The sequence below is a fragment of the Arvicola amphibius genome, chromosome 2, assembly GCF_903992535.2.
Source record: "Arvicola amphibius chromosome 2, mArvAmp1.2, whole genome shotgun sequence".
In the NCBI taxonomy this organism is placed as follows: domain Eukaryota; kingdom Metazoa; phylum Chordata; class Mammalia; order Rodentia; family Cricetidae; genus Arvicola; species Arvicola amphibius.
This window is the reverse complement of record NC_052048.2, coordinates 15466330-15483694: the sequence shown is the minus strand read 5'-3', so window position 1 is coordinate 15483694 and position 17365 is coordinate 15466330. Positions and strand designations below refer to the sequence as shown.

Here is a 17365-nt window from a genome sequence, read left to right as displayed (position 1 = left end):
TTTAAAAGTGGTTTTCATATTTATTTTATGCATATGGGTGATTGCCTGCCTGTATGTCTGTGTGCCATTTGTGTGCAGTGTCTGTGGGGGCTGGGAGAAGGCGTGAGGCCCCCTGGAACTGGCCTCACAGTTGTTAGGCACCATGCATATCAGGCACCCGAAGTTGAGCCCAGGACCTTTGGAAGAGAAAGCAGCTCCCTCACTGGCTACTATGAGGTTTTGAGACACTAGTCTGGAAGTATGGAAGATGCCTTCAGTCGTGTTTCTGTTTTCCTGTGTGTGACCTCCAGAAAAGTCCCAGGGCCCGTAGACGAGCCACCATCAGTTTGTTCACTAGCGTTTCTTCCAGACTGCTGACCAGCTTTACCAGACCCTTAAAGGTAGGAACTGTATTGCATTTGCCTTTTTATCTGTACTGTGGAGTCTAGAACCAGCCCTGGGCAGTCAGGAAAGGGACGGGGATTCCGATCCATGCATGGGAGGTGGATAGAGCAAAGCAGCGTCAAGGGAGGGGCAGGGCAAGGTCCTGGAGACAACCTCTCTCGTTCTTAGCTTCTAAACACAAGGCTCAGGAGACACTTTTGCTTAAGCGGATGTTGATAATAGCAAACACAGATGGTCGGGTTTAGCCTGCTCCCCAAACCCGCTTAACATCTAACACTGCTCTTCTACGGATGATGACCCAGCCACTTCTTTTAGCTCCTGGCTGGCCCCTTGTTGAAATTCCTTATCCTGTAGCGCTGAGTAGAGGTCGATACCTTCGGAGACAGAGCGGATGGGATGGTTGGGATACTGGTGGCAGGTGGTCAAAGGTTCCCCTGGGTGGGCTACACAAGTCAGCTGGGGGAGGAAGCAGCGGTGGTGGCCTATGAGACAGCTGGGGCTGCGCTGGAAGGTCTTCCTATGCCTGCACTGGAACTCCAGCATCATCCGTGTGTACGCGTTGAAGGTGGTGACAGCCGACGCCATGCAGCAGGTGAAGGAAACCCAGGCCGTGCTAGGCGCAAACAGAGAGGGGACAGTAAGAATCCGGCTTTATGGAAAGCAAAGTGCCATCTGTTCTGCCACAGACTGGGCTCTGTCTTTTGGGGGAGTTGGGAGCCTGAGGGTGCTGACTTCTACCATGCTTCTGTGAAGGACTGAGACCAGAGGACTTCATCTGCCTTAGTCTTGGCGTCAAAGAGCAAACAGGAGGTGTCCATGCATTTAATTCTGTCAGTGGTCACCGCCATGCTCCTTTATGCCTCTTGTGTGATGTTTATCTACCCCGTGAACCCCTGTACAATCTAGATCTCACAGACCTCTAGCTCTTTTCCATGGGCGAGATCTAATGCACCCCGACCCCTTCTTTCTTTCCTTCATGCACTGTGCCCTGACCCTGGAGCCATCCTTCCTCTTCTGCGCAGTGCTCTTTGGAACTTTATTGTCCCCAAAGTTGAGCCTTTGGAGAGTCATTTATGAATTGCTACATTTGTTACTACAGATCTGAAGGCATTGCACTTTGCTCTAGTAAAATTTGATTATTACAAAAACTGTGGTTCTTGGACTGGGGTAGTTTACAGTGGATGCTGGGTGGTTCTGAGAAAGGAAAAAGCACCCCAGGGAATGATATCAAACACATTCCTAAAGACCTGGAAGCCAAACCCCTAAACACCCTGGTCCTAGGGTTTGTGAGGGTAGAAGGGGCTGCTTGGAGGCCAAAAGCTGGTGAGAGGGATGTCCTGCAGGTTCCCGTTTGTTGCCCATGATAGTAGATTCCATTGTGGTCATTCTGGAGGGGCTGTCAGTCTGAGCCCCAAAGTCTTCTGTTTCTTTGTGTGTGTGTGTGTTTCTGTATGTCTCTCTCTATGTGTCTGTGTGTCTGTGTGTGTATCTGTATGTCTCTGTGTGTGTGTCTGCGTCTATCTGTATGCTTCTGTGTGTCTATCTGTATGTCTCTGTGTCTGTATCTATCTGTGTGTCTCTCTGTGTGTGTCTGTACAGGCTCTTGGGTCCACCTTAACTTCCACCTTGTTTGAGGCAGTTGCCTCTCTTTTGTTGTCGTTGGCTCTGAGGATACAGGCTCACTGGCCAATGAGCTGTCAGGAATTCTGTGTTTCTGCCTCCTATCTTTCCATACTGCTGGATCACAGACACGCACACTACTGTGTGGGTTCTAAACGGGCCCCAGGAATTTACACTGAGGTTCTTATGATTATATAGCAGTTACTTTACCCACCGGACCATCTCACCAACCCAGCCCTACCATTTTAATGGCAAGAAAGATTGAAAGTGGGTAAAAGGGGAGGTCTGATTGGTTGGGGAAACCAGCAAGACACAGGGCTGGTGGATGAATTAGAGTTCTGGATCGCAAGCGTGTACTGCAGTGTGAGGAAACGGGTAGGATCGGGTGTGAAAGAGCCCTCCATTGTACCTGCATTGCGAAGGAAACGTAAGCCCAGCAAGCATAGTGCGTTTTCTGGGCCATTAATGCCCTCAGCACTTATCTGAGACAGTGAATCTGGTTTGTTAGCTTTGCAGTGAGTGGAGAATGTTCCTCCGGGGAGAGAGGAGAAGAATTATAAACAAAACAGATGAGAAAGAACTCATGAAGGTGTGTGTGGGGGGCTCCAAGGAAAGAGTACTTGAGATGTAAACAAAGGTAGTGTCCCCCTGAATGTGCTGAAGGTGGTGTGCCTGTAATGCTAGCACTTGAGAAGTAAGAATCAGGAGTTCATGGCCAGCCTTGGCGGGAATTCCAAGCAGAGATAGAGGAGGAAAGAAGGCAGAGTGGGGGAGATGCCATGTAGCTGCTGAAGGAGAAAGACGCCAAAACTTTACCCAGTAAGCCACAACCTTGTGGCGATACACAGTAATAAAAATGGGTTAATTTAAGATGTCATAGTTACTTAAGAAGCCTAAGCTATTGAGGCCAAGTAGTGTTGTAATTAATATAGTTTCTGGTTTTGGGTCTGGGCAGCCAGAAAATGAACAAGCAGCCCCTGTCTACACCCAAGGACATTTAAAATGCTTGAGTCCCTTAGTTTTTAAGGTTAGGATGCAGAAGCAAGCAGTGGTGATGTGTGAGACAACAGGTTGGCGTTAGGTGACGCCCTTCATGTGCCCACACTTTGAGCTGTAGCTTGGTGAAGGTGCTGACAGCCAATGCTACACAGTTCAGTGGAGCTGACTAGAGATTTGGAGTTAGGAAGCGGTTACTCTTGGGATAAGGGGATAGGTAATGGATGGAAGAGATTTCAGCTGAGGACCATCAATAGTAGATCAGGTGGAATTCAATCCTAATTTCATGATTATAATTATTGTCCATTTCTCTAAAACCCTGAATCATAAAATACAGAACATATAGCAGTTCCTCCAAGCCATACAAAACCAGCCTTGTCTTCAAGGACTGTATGTAGGTCAGACAAAGAGGCAACTAATTATAGCTGCTGAACAGGAAACCAGGTCGCATCCTCAAAGCAAGTGAGGAGGATGTTCTGTGCATCCTCTGAAGGCAGGGAGAGAGAAGAAACCCCCTACTTCAGCCCACCTTGGGCTGATGGAGGAGGAGGACAAGGGAAGGAGGTGCATCCAGCTGAGGGTGGAAAATCCTGTACATGGTTTTGGAGTTAGGCTGTGAAATCTCAGGGGATGAGTACTCACTAGAATGCCCAGCCATAATTCCAAGAGTGTGGTCTCCAGTCGTCCGGACCTAAAGTGGCAGTTGCCTGGAAGACTTGTGAATACGTCATGTGGGCCACCATCCCCAGAAGGCCTGTGAAGGGAACAAGAGACAGAGGCCTTGGAGAAGTCTGTGTGGCATCAATCTGTTGGCATCTGGGTCACTATGTAAGGGCATCTGTGACTCCTTTGCCATCACTGTTCCTGGGAAACTAGTCTAGGGGAGGGGTGTCTCCTTGCATGTCTATCTTTACAACGATTACCCCATACTTTTGTCTAAGAACTGTGGCAAAATCTGAGTCAGTCTGTCATGGTTGTTGCTCATTTTGACTTCTTTCTACCCTTTAGCTTTTAGTGTGTATGTGTGTGTGTGTGTGTAAGATCTTACTTTAGATGTTATCCAACAATGGCACTGTGGAAAAGCTATATATTCCAGTTGGAAAGCAAACCGAGGCCAAAGGCTTTCCATGTTGAGAAAGCTTGTGAATGAAGGGACCTGGAAGTCAGAGTATATAAAGATAGTTTCACAGCGTCTTCTGCTGCTTCTCGCTGTGTGTGGTTGTGTGCATGTGTGTGCATGAGTGTGTGCAAGTGTTTGTGCGTAAGCACAGAGGTTTCTTCTGTTGCTTTTCATCTTAATTCCCTAGATTCAGGGTTTCTTTCTTTTTTCTTTTTTTTTTTCGACACAGGGTTTCTCAGTGTAGCCTTGACTGTTCTGGAACTCTCTCTGTAGACCAGGCTGGCCTCGAACTCACAGAGGTCTATCTGCCTCTACCTCCTGAGTACTGGGATTAAAGGTAGTGTGCCACCACCACCCAGCTAGACAGGGTTTCTTACTGAATCTGAAACTCCCTGCTTTTTGCCTAGGTTAGCTGGCCAGCAAGCCCTAGTGATCCTCCTGTCTGGTATTCCCATGCCCAGAGCCGGAGTTCAGGAAGTGGCTATGCCCGGCTTTTTATGTGGGTGCTAGAGATTCTGACTCACGTCTCCAACCTGAGCAGCAAGAGCCATCTCCCCAGCTCCTACTCCCAACTCCTTGGTTTTCCAGTCCTTTCCTCCTCTCATCAAGGAAAAAGACCCAAGCCTTGAAGATGGTACTTCAAAGGGACCCCTGTGAGCCAAGCCATGGTGACATACACCTCTAGTCCCAGTGCTCGCTTGGAAGCTTGAGACCAGCCAGATAGCTATACAGTGAGTCTAGCTCAGCCTACAGAAGACGACCCTGGGCCCCACCTCACAGTATGGGCAAAGCAAAACAGCAAAAGACAACATCTCAAGGAGCCCCGTGAGGAACCACCCTCTGTCACTCCGTGGTCACTCACCTGACAGGACCAAGGAGATGGCTGCAAAGGCGTTCAGCTTGAGCCCACAGCCAGGGTTACTGGTGAGCAGCAGGTCTGTCAGTAGCAGGAAGAAACTGATGAATTGAAGTCCGATGTAGGCAATTTGGGCGCCCAGTGATAACCAGAGGACCTCTGCAAAAGGCCAGGAAAAGGAACCCACCCGGACAGTAGTTAGTAATCACTGTGGACATCAGTGCCTGGCAGAAGTCAGAGGTCCAGAGGGACAGGAGGAGAGAGAGAGAGAGAGAGAGAGAGAGAGAGAGAGAGAGAGACGAAGCTGAACTCGGCACCCGGTGGTGTCTAGGTAGAACCCGTGTAATGGGCTGTAAAACTAAGCTTAGCTGCCCAACAGACGGCTCCATTTTCATAAACCCTGTGCCAATCATCATTCGTGGCTTTCTGCTTAATTAGGGTTTACGTTTCTATTCTCCCAACCTCTCACTTCTCTTTCAGTAAAACAAACTTAGACAAGGTGGCATCTACCAGCAGTTCCACTAGCAGGGTGGTAGGAGCAGGAAGAGTGGTATTTCAGGCTAGTCTGGCTACAAAAAGACCCTATTCTCAAGGAAACCGAAAAAAAAAAAAAAAAAACAAAGCCATCCCTCCTCCCACAATAATACAGAAGGGAGGAAAAGGCCATAAACTCTTCAGTTTGTATCCTAAGTTGAGTGCTGGTGACTTTTTGGAATTTTAGGAGGGATGCCTGTCAGCCTGTGGGGCTCAGAGGTAGAAAAAGGAGGTCATAGTGCGGTTTCTATCCAGAAAGACCCGGGTCTCCAGTTCCTGAACACGTACTTGCCACGGGCCTCAAGGGGAGGAGGAGGAGAGAGGCCTTTTCCATCAACCACTTCCCTCCAGATCGGAGAGTGGGGTGATATGAGCCTTGCAACGTGGCAAATTCCAGTAGTCCTTTCTCACCTCTCTGGGCTGGTGGTGTGAGTTCAATGAAACGTCGGCACTTCTCCCCTGAAACACACGAAGGCCAGTGTCGTAAGGAGAACGCAAGGGTCACTGTCATAAGGACTTTCTGGGGCTGTGGGGATAGAGATGTCCCACCCCACTCCCAGCCCTGCTGCATTTGCTCTGACACCACAGCCCCTCATTTGGTGGTGGTGTCTCATTTTGAAAACAGGAGAGAATGCACCCATGAATGAGCCATCCAAGATTCCTGGTCTTCATCTCTGATTGGGAAGATAATGCTTTTCTGAGACCGTCTCTGTAGGACAGGGTTCTAGTTCCCTGTGTTAATGTTGACAAGTTTGCAGCTGGATCAGAATGGCTCAAACCCGTCTGCAGAACAGTGGCTTGGCCAGTGTTAGGTGACACGAGGCTACAGATGCGTGTGTCTGCTCTCTCATTTTCCCACTCTCTCTTCCTCAACCTCCCCATTTTTATTTCCTTTCCATGTCTTTTTCCCTTAGCCCACTTTGTAGGAATTTCAGTATCAAGTTGAATATGATCTCAGGTTTTAGAAAATACATTGCCACCATGTCCTCTCTTCCCAGGCCCCACTGCGACTTAAATGTTCTGAATGGGGAAGAGGAGCAGCTGGAGGCCAGATACAGCTGTCTTCCGTGCCACTCTAGGCTGAGGCACACACTGACTAGTGTGAATTGAACAGTGTTTTCAGTAGGTGACAAGAAACTTGGGAGCATCTGTCTGCAGCTCCTCCAGGGCATCCTTACAGAACCATGTGCTTCAGGACCCCCTAAAGTCAATCAATCTGTCTGTCTGTCTGTCTGTCTATCTATCTATCTAATCTATGCCCTCTCTCCCTCTCTCTCTCCCTCCCCCCCCCTCTCTCTCATCCCCAAATATCTATCTACCCATCATCTTCATCCATTAATTCATTTTGAAATTCTGGGAACCCAGCACAGGGCTGACACATGCTAACCACTCAGCCATAGCACTACATCTCCATCCCTTAGCGTCTCGAGATGCTCTTGCTAGGTAGTTTAGGATGCTCCCCACCAGCCTCTGGAGTGTTGGTTCTATAGGAGTATGCCACTAGAGTTTCCCTTTACCTTTTAAATCGAAACATTAATCCCTAGCCTGGAAGAAGAGAGCCCTTAGGGGTGACCTACCCCAGCCCTTTTCATCTGACAGGAAAATCTCGGCCTATGGAAATGAAGTTATTCGTGCGAGGGTTCAGCTGGGCAGAGCTCAGGTTGTTTCTAAGCAGCAACTGTAGCCCACTAAGCATGAAGGTTCTACTAATTCAAATCTGACACGTCCACAAGCTCCGTTAACCTGGGTCTACTGAAGCTGGAGGAGCTGAAGAGCTTCAGGGACGTCTGACTTTGATAAGAGGAGCCATAGAGAAGAGATAATTAGAAAGTGGGGCTCGGGCATGAGGCCCAGCAGAGTTTGGGAAAAGTGTGGACCTTCCCATTGCTTCTCGAACTTGTTTCAGGCCTAATGGGGTTTTCTTTTCCTGTAAAAGATTCCAAAACTCCCTGCCCTCGCCTGGTGTGGATTTCTTATCTGTAATATGAGTATTCAAGAAGCCAAAGCAGGCGGATTGGGACGAACTCTAGGTCAGTCAGATCTACATAGTTAGTTCTATGATAGCCTGGGTTATAAAATGAGGCAATAGCTTCAAAAACTTATTTTTTAAAGGCAGATGAGATGCCTCAGTGGGTAAAGGTACACGCTGACTGCTTGCGGTTGACCCACACGCTACACCTCGTCCTCTGATCTCCACATGTGTGTACGTACCCCCATACATACCTATACATGACACAAATAGAAATGTAATTGATAAGGCAGATCAAGCCGTGTAGCCAGTGCGAGGGTGTTACCTGGCTCTTCCACGGTTTCCTCACAGGATAGCCACATGCCACTGCGGAAGGTAACGAAGGAGAACCGGTCATCCCCAGTCTCCCAGGTGTATTGTACCACCTCCTGGGCTGATGTGTTGGTGACGTCCCCATCCAAGGACATCGGCATGTCAAAGCACTTGGCTGCCAGACCTTGCCCGCACAGGGGCTTGGGCACCTTCTGTGTGCCCACAATCCACTCGCTGCTGAGCAGGGATGCTGCGGAGAGGCCGAGTGATAGCATGTTGAGGATGGCAGATATGAAGATCCGCTGGACAGGGGAACCCTTCTGGAGCTCCATCTGCAACACACAAGCAGGGGGCGTGGAGTCAGCTGGAGAGCTTGCTCTCAGGGCCCAGCCACTCCTCTTTCCTTTAACACTGCCGGCCACAGCTTTCTCCGGGAGCCCGTGGAAGCTGCTGTGCATCAGTGTAGCCAGGGACCAGCGCCCGCTGTAGCGATGGCACTCACTGAGCTTGAGCCCTGTGTGGCTCTTGCAGAGCAGCAGTAATTTGCATGGGCAGAGTGACAGCTGGATAGACACTGGACAGATTGACAGAAGGATGGAAGTGATACCAGATGGGGGACATTATCACAAGGGATCCTCATGTCAAAGTGACCTGGATGCGGGCAGGGCGGTATTATACTTATCCGCTTTAGAAGGCAGGCGAGCACCAAGCTAGCTTCTGCCTGTCAAGCCACATGGCATTCAAGCATGTGAATCTGGGTGGAAAACCCCCTCAGAACCATAGTTACAGCACATATACTCAGGCAGAGGCAGCAGGGAACACTCTGAGCTAGCCGGCCTCTTTTGGGGGTACTTTATATAATTATTTGTTCATGTATAAAGTAGTGGGTTTTATGACCATATTTTCAGACAAGTTGATCATTGTAGTTTGCTCATATTTGCCCCCTCCAGCTCTTCCTTGTCCCCTCATTCTCCTGCTGGTCCCTTCCTCTTTCCAAAATAATCCTATTGTCTCTGTTTTCATGTCATATGCAATATGCATTGTTCAGTCTAGAGTCTGTATGTAAGAGAAGTCATGCATTATTTATCCCTCCCCTTTCTGACACCCTCTCTCCCTCTTTTCCTTTGCCCACATAGTTTCCCTTCTATATTTATGCCCTATAGACACACACATATCTATACATATATATTTATATAAATGAGAAGAAACATGTATATTTGTCTTTCTGAGTCTGGCTCATTTAGCTTACCAAGTTGCCCACCAGTTTCACTTATTTTTCCTGTAAATAACATTTTAAGTTTATTCCTTATAGCTGAATATAACTCCATGGTGTGTATATATTATCAACTTATACCCCCACAAGGGAAGCAGATGGAAGTTTGATGCCTTCATGATAAAAGATGGCAGAAGGTATGTAGCTCATTTTGAGAGTGTTTGCTTAGTGTGAGTGAAACCCTGCCTTTGATCTCCAGCACAATAGAAACCCAGTGTGGTGGTGCACACCTGTGGTCCCAGCACTGGAGAGGTGGAGGAAGGAGGATCATCCCCAGCTACTTAGTGACCTTCAAGTCAGCCTGAACTACATCAAATCCTGTCTCAAAAAAATGAAGACCTGTGTTCACCTTGTCAACCTCATTATGTGATTTGGGTTAAATTTTATTTAGGAAAATAATTGTGATCGGTCTTGAGTATCCTAAGGTTCTTTCATATGTGGGGAGCAGGAAGAAGCTCAGGCTTAGCTTCCAGATGGTTCTTAGAGTAAACCCTCTTGAGCTGATGGGATCTCTCCTAGCAGAATTAATCAGACCTCAATCTGCTTAGCTTAAGAGATGTAAATAACATCACAGGCAAATACACAAACCCAGCAATCTATGTTACCCCAGCTTAGCAGAATCTACATTTAGCAGTTTAAACCATGACCCTCTGTCCTTCGGAATCCAGGGACGAGTGCAGTGCATACCACACACAAGGTGTTATTTGGGGCCGTAGCAAACATAAGGTGGTCATTATAAAAAAATATCCAAACTATGAAACGGAAGAATAAATTGCTCCTGGAAACTGTCTGCCAATGTGACTTAAAAGTGTTCAACAAATTAACTCCATTGGGAAATGCCAGTCTTTGCAATATTCTGTGTGACCTTGACCAAGGACAAACGTGTTAGCAGTCCATGAGTTGCCTTTCCTGGTTTTTTAGTCATTAGTCTTAAAATTAGCAAGGTGGGAGGCGTCCCAGTGGCATTTTCACTTGGTCTGCTTGGGCTTGGTCCCTACCCCACCGCTCACTGCCACCAGCCCCTCGGCAACCTCCCTTTCGTCCTTATTACCCATTTCCCCTTCCATTTAGATCTTTCCCCGTCCTCACGATCCCCCTTTTGTCATACATATATAGAAATTAAAAGCTATTTTTAAGTTATTTTTGGGTTTGACTCATTTCATTTAATGTATTTTTCACCTACTTTATCTACTTTCCTTCAAATTTCATGATTTTTCTTATCTATTGGTAGTCATGTAGGTTGATCCAGTATCTTAGTCCCTGTGAAAACTGTGGCATCAAACGTGACGTATAGGCATCTCTGTGGTGGATCTTCTTTCTAATTATCTGATATCCATTGCTTGCGGGTAAAACATCTTCACTAAACTGGCAATCTAGGCAGTTCCAAATCTCTCACCCCAGGGTTCAGTTTTAATAGTGCTATTCGACCTTAATGGGTCGCCCACTATCACACCACACCATAACAGTCCATTTCAAGGTATGTATCTTCCCAAGTTCCTCCAGGTCATTCAGACATAAAAAAGAATATTAGGGCTTACACACACCTGTGGCCTCCACTGAGATGACAAGCAAGTTATGGACGAGGTGATTTGAGGAACAAAGGATGATCTACTTGAACTGACTCAGAGTCTCTGTCCTGAAAGAATGCCCACCGTGGAAAGGGGCCTAGTCTCTTCATGTCCTCTTCCTCCTCCACTTGCTGCAGATAGGGTCTCATAGAGTTTGTGACCTCAACCTGACTAGAGTCAGACACCTAGAGGTTGACCTTGAACTTGGGATCCCCCTGCCTCCACCTCTCAAGTGCTAGGATTACAGGTGTGGTTCCCACTGTCCAGGGAAGCACTCTGTGGAGCTTCCTCAGCCCCAGATACTTAGAGTGACATCTCGTTCAGCCTTTTCCAGAACTCTCGTCCATTTTGCCACAACTTTGGTCACATGCCTTACTCAAATCGGAAGAACACACACAGCCCATCTTACACGTCTCCTTAAAGTGAGTCTAGACTGAGTAACACAGCCTAAGGGAAACTCTGCCTTTGTGTGTGCTCACGCACGCCTTCCCGAGGTGGCTCTCTACTTCCTAGACAAGAGACCGAATAGAAGTGCCGTAGGTGCCACCGTGGCAGGCATGCTCACACCAATGTACATTAACAGAAAAACACGGCATTCGTGTATGATAACAAGGACAGCCAGTTAGTTGATTGACCTAAAGACCCAGGTGCCAAGGCTTCTCCTGTGAAGTAAAAGGGGGAAGGCTGATTACCTTGGCCATGGTCAGCGTCTTGTAGCCCGTCTGTAAGGATGGAAAGATGTCATCTGTTCAAGTCTCTTTGGTGCAACGTAGCAAAAGTGGAAGTCGGGTTCCCTCCCTCCTCCCTTGCCTTCCCACCGCTCCCCTCCTAGCTCAGACTTTGTGCTGTGCCTCTTGATCAAATGCTGCTATGCAATGAACATGGGCATTTAATAACCGACGGTGCAAGCCCAGCCCAGCTGTTCTGGGAGATTATGCCAGAGAACTTGCCAGTCGGGGACCTGAAATTCAGCACAGAGCAGCACGGATCCGCATTTGCAGAGTGGACTTTCTGTAAAAAGTAAAGGGTGGTTTACGTCCCCTCTACCCGTTGTTCGATAGGTAAGTGGGGTTAGTGGATGGGGCTTGATTTTTGCAGCAATGCACAGAATATCTAGATCTGCTGTCATTGCTTCCCAGCCTTCCCTAGGGAGCAGCGTTGGGTTGTTCTCTGTGTGGTTTCCACTTCTAGGCAGTTCACAAACTGTTGCTTCTCTCCACGTGGGATGCTGAGCGTGCTGGGTGGAGATGATGGGACGGGACTGGAGGTCTGGGGATAAGCTCCAGGGTCAGCCATGCGATGGCTGTATAATGGCCGCCATTTTCCCCAACTCTCAAGCAAGGAATGAACATCTTATTTTCCACAACACAAATTTCAATAATGATGATGATGAAGCCAACCAACTCTTAAGGAGTGGATGGCTATCCTCTTGGCAGCCACTAGAGGGCACAAGTCATTCTGTCCTGTCCTGAGGTTACAGATTGCTATTATGCAGCAACTACTCTCTTCTTTCTACCCAGCACGCCCTCAGTTTCTCTCTCCTCTCTCTCCTCTCTCTCTCTCTCCCTCTCTCTCTCCCTCCCACCCCCCCCTCTCTCTCTTTCCGAGACAGGGTTTCTCTGTGTAGCCCTGGCTGTCCTGAAACTTAACCATACTTAAACAAGGCTGGCCTCAAACTCAAAGATCTGCCTGCCTCTGCCTCCGAATGCTGGGATTAAAGGCATACGCCACCACTGCCCCTTTCAATTGGAGTGTAAAAGGTCAATTGTTCTTTAAAAGTGGCTTTCTTTTTGTCTTTGTCCCATCATGCCTCTCTTGCAGCTTTTTCCTTTTTTTTTTTTTTTTTTACTTTTAGTGTGTGTGTGTGTGTGTGTGTAGCAGTTGCATGTTCCAGGAATCACACTCAGGTTGTCAGGCTTGGAGGCAAGCCTGTCTACCAGCTGAGCCATCTTGCAGGCCCCTGAATATGTTTTATGTACCACCCTGTCAACCCTTTCTTCATTGGGACCCAACTCACTCGGCCTTGGGAGAAAGGCACAGGAATTTTGTGGTCCCTGCTGCTGTGGGATAGGCTGGTTTCCTGACTGCATGGCTACCTCATGCCACTGGGTGGCGCTGCGCTCTCATGTTTTCATTTCTGCCCTCTCCTTCCCTACAAGTCAGCAAACTGTGGGTGGAGGTGGCTACTTCTCTCTGTAAACCTGCTCTCTCTCCTTCCTCTGGCTTTCACCCCAAATATGAATTTCCAGACTGCCATGTGTCAGCCTTATGGAATTCAGGACTTAGAATGAACTTTGGGGCGTCCAGCCACTCCTGGGAGGACCTTTTAATAGAAGTATTTCCTATAGTACATTCTTTGGTGGCCAGTTCCAATTCCCAGTGACTCAACAGATCCCCAAATGCCTCCCATGGGAAACACGACATCACAGTATCAGAAAATACAGTTAGCCAACATTTCCTGATGAGTTTTGTGCACATTTTTCTCTCCTTAATTGTATCCTCATTCTCTCTCCACCCTAGAACAGTGACCAATTCTTTTCCCTTTGCCATGCTTCCACCCTTCAAATACTTGGAGACGCGTCTCATATCCCGCCTTGAGTCACCGCTTGGCACAGCACCGTGTCTTTGGTTTTTATTACTCTGCCCATAAACCGCACCCCCGAAGCCTTAATAGCCCGAAGTTTGCCTCCTTCAGGGAAAAGGGGATGGGAGTGGCAGGCGCGGAGGCCCAGAGGTGGGTTAATAAAGCTCCATCTCCCGGGCCCCTTGCTTATTTGAGCTGCTTCCAAGGGCCTGTTGCCCAGGCTGAACTTACAATTTTGTATTATTTTCCTTCAAGGTTTCCAAAAGCCTAGTTTATCTAGCAGCTACCCACAGCAGCTCCGAGTCCCCTGTTCCTAGGCTATGCATTTTATGTGGGTGCCTGGCTGGCTGCTGGCTGGATGTGAACAGTCTTAGCTCTCTCTCCCTGAGAACCTTGGGCCCCAATGTCCAATTTCCTCTTCTTGACAAAAACACAGGTTTCTCTGTCTTGCCACAAAAGGTCAGAACCCAGCATGCCATTAACTTCCTTTCATTGGAATTCACTCTTGCTGTTTCCGCTCCTTTCCTTTCCTTTCTTAGAACAGAAAAGGTAATTGCTGGTCAAAGGAACAAAGATAATTAGGCTCGACTCAAAAGCTCACAACTCAGTATAGAGACGGACATTCCGCATCTCGACACAGTATTTAAACTTGGTGTGTGGGACTGTTAATGATTCTAGGGTGACTTCCAGGGGGCTGTGTATGCCCCGCACCATTAATGACATCACAATGCCAAGGCCTGGGACTGACCTCCTTTTGCTAAGGTCCTCAGTCACACTTCGCCGGACTGTATGACACCGTTTTTACTAGATATGCATAAAGAGAAATGATGGTCTTGGGACACACATCCTTCATAGGCAGGCATTCAGTTTATTGCCTTGCTAGGACGCTGTCGAGGCGAGGTGATTAAGAAGCTGAGCAAGAGCAGGTGTGTTTGCCTCTCACTGGAGCCTGGGGCTAAGGGATTCGGTATTTTTGTTCCCCCTGCCATCCATCCAGACATCTTGTTTGCCCTGGCTGGCGAGAGTTTCTCTGTCCTCACAGGGGCCAGAATTCTTGACCCGTGACCCCATTAAGTAACTGCTTCTGTTACTCAAAAAACAAAAGGCCAGAGTGGAATTTAAGTGCTTTGGCTGTCCCTGGCTGATGCGCGGACAGCTGTCTTCTGTGCCTCCACCTCCTGACAGGTGCACCTTCCCTGAACTAGCTCGTCACCTTCCGTGTAACCCATCAGGTGCCTTGTGTTGGTTCCACTCGCTCTATTCTGAGGCAATGCATGTAGAGTAATTGGCCATGTTTTATGCATTGCCGACTCCGGCACGATCTTCACATCCATGAACAAGTTTCATAAGGCTAACAAGGCCTATGACCACCGTTGGGAAACCAGTGGGCCAAGGCATGAGCACAGACATATCCAAAGAGCATCAAGTACACACACTGTTCCCAATTCATGTACAAAAGCAACGGGGAGCCACAGAAAGACCCCAGAGGGCCAGGGGGCCATATCAGAAGCCTTCCACACGGACAGTTTCTGTCAGTACATTTCCTCTCACCTGTGGGAACACTGCCGCTTTTCCATGAGCAAAGGCTCCGAAAATAGCAATGATCTCATTACCACTATCATCTTTACTCTGACCAAAGGACAAACATCACTCAAAACAGTGACGGGTCAGAAATGTTCTGTCCTTTTCAAGAGGGCTGATACCCTGCAGATTGGGGTCATTTTGATGTGGTTCGAGCCTTTTGAGCTTGAATTATATACTGGGGGACATTGAATTTCATTGATGAAACCAGGGGGACATTATGACCTTACAGATGCTCGTGCTGTGTTCAACTCTAGACCTCCCATTCTCAACTGTACCCAGTTTGTACGGGCCCCCGTATAACCTCAAGTGCTCCTAAGGTGGGTCACGAGTACTGGGAACTCTCTCATTTATAGTTCAGTGGGAAGGGCCAAAGGAAAAGGCTTCCTCGAGCCTTTCCCTTTCCGCTCTGCCATGGAATTGTTTGAGGGCTTTTGCTATAGCAGTCATTTCCAGGAGAGGAAGCCCCAGCCTTTCTTCCATGCCCCAAGCCGCTGGCGTGAATCAGAGCGGCAGCCACATCTGCATTTCCTGTGGAGCAATCGCTCACGCGCGCGAGTGACTGCTCAGACGGGGCTGGCCCAGCTTACTAGGAGACTGTAGGACCCAGTGAGGAAGTGGGGTGCCCAGAATGCTGCTGTCCACAGACAGTGCAGGGTCACCCCTTTCCACCTAAGCGTGTGCCCCCTCGCCTAATGGTTTCCTTCCCTCTCTCCTGTCACAGCTACCCTCTGCCTCGGTGCCTGAGGCAGATGAGATTCCCACCGTGCTCCCCCCCCCTCCCGCAATGAGTAACCCTGGCGGCGTTTACTACGGCGCCTCAGTTGCATAGCAGCGGGCGTGGTTGCCACGGCGACGCACCAGAAGCCTGTTTTGAATTGTTTGGTGAGGCCCCGCCCTTGCGCTGCGGGCGTTTGGGACTTCCAGGACGGGTGTGGCAGGGAACCACGAGGTTTCTTCCTCTTTCTCTTCCTTGGGTGGGTCCTGCGTCCCGTTGGCCTCCCGTGAGATAGGCGAGGACCGCCAGGGAAGGGACTGGATCCTGGGATAAATTCCTCAGACCCTGTATGACCTGGCGTGAGGATCCACCTGGCTGCTGTCAAACCCAAAGTCAAGCATTTCCCTGTCCCCCAAAGATGCGGGTCCCTGATCCCTTTCTGATGAAGGGGCAAGGTAGGCCTGCCTGCCTCGTTTTGTAGATGCTAGAGGTGATGCTGGGGACATGAAGCCCTCAGCACATCTGAGGGCCAGCGGTTTCCTACCTGCTTCCCCTAGGGGCGACAGGAGAGGTGGGGAGTGCTCTATAGTTTTGCTCTGAAGATCTAAAGAGGTGGAAGGAAAGCAGAATCTAAGGAAAAACCATCCGAGCTCCCAAGCTAGGGGCTAGCCGCTTCACTAACTGCCCTATTCACCCCGCCAGATTCAGAGGCGGTGTCTCCATTGTATAAGTGAGGGCTCGAATTCAGTTTTTGACTGGCACAAGATCTCACGTGTAGACATGGTGGGGTGGGCATTCAAACCTGCAAACCCTAGAAAGTTGACTCCTTTCAGACTAAAGTCCCACCAGCAAAGGGCAGGCACCTTTAACAGAAGTCATGGCTTGCGGGTCACACCGGGAACCGCCTTCAAAATGAGGCAAGGGTTCAAGTGTTCTATGCTTAATTTATTATTTATTCTTAGCTCCATGTTACCGAACAGATTCCCCAGCAACCTTGCTGTTCCCCTTTTAGAGAACTAATGAGAAGAGAGAAAATTTCAGGCTCTGATTTTTGCTACCATGTTCTGCTCGTCTCTGTCTGCAAGGGCTTTCCAGCTGATGGTGGGCTCCTTGGCTACTTCTGACCTGGGGTAGCTGCCCCAGCCTGCACCACTGTCTTGAGAGCTTAGAGCTCTGCCCCACAGTCTCACCAATGCCTCTTTCTTAGGTTCTCTTGGCCTTCTCACACTTGCCCAGTAACCCTACATTGCCCTCCCATCTCACCAAGCTCAGGTGTGTATCATTGCCACTAAAGATGGGGGCTCAAGCCGGGTGGTCGTGATGCAGGCCTTTAATCCCAGCACTGGGAGGCAGAGGCAGGCGGATCTTTGCGAGTTCTAGGCCAGCCTGGTCTACAAGAGCTAGTTCTAGGACAGGCTCCAAAGCTATAGAGAAACCGTCTTGAAAATCCAAAAAAAAAAGATAGAGATAGATAGATAGATAGATAGATAGATAGATAGATAGATAGATAGATAGATAGATAGACGAGGCTCAGTGAAGTAAGTGAGATTAATTGATCAGTATTCACACAATTTCCAAAAGCTGTGTACTTACCTCCTGGGCGAGACAAACATTTTGAGTCAGCGGGGAAGGACTGCTCATTCACTGTGGTCCTTTGGAAACAGGGGTTTCAGTGTCTCCTCTGATGGTTCTTCCTCAGCTGTGTGGTTCGGGTGTCGAGGGAGAGGACTCACCAGGTCCCCTCTTGCCAGCAGAGGGGTAAGGTGGTATGTGGTGAGTTGGGGGAGGATGAATGTCTCTCAGGCAGGACACGGGGTGGGGGGTGGTGGTGGGCTATAATGACATTGCTC

At 48.7% G+C, this 17365-nt stretch overlaps 1 protein-coding gene across 2 annotated transcripts; it reads right to left on the bottom strand.

Annotated features, from left to right (window-relative positions):
* Nucleotides 1-654: 654 nt before the first annotated feature.
* Nucleotides 655-17156, bottom strand: Gsg1 (germ cell associated 1). Of its 2 annotated transcripts, none has more exons than XM_038320142.1 (6): nt 17109-17156; nt 7805-8123; nt 5799-5969; nt 4983-5135; nt 3643-3754; nt 655-997 (listed from the first exon to the last, which is right to left on the bottom strand). In XM_038320142.1, exons 1-6 carry the CDS (start codon nt 17154-17156, stop codon nt 655-657), a joined length of 1146 nt encoding a protein of 381 aa, XP_038176070.1. The 2 variants fall into 2 exon arrangements, with proteins under 2 accessions (XP_038176070.1, XP_038176071.1); XM_038320143.1 differs by having other exon boundaries at nt 5922-5969.
* Between the last annotated feature and the right edge of the window lie 209 nt (nt 17157-17365).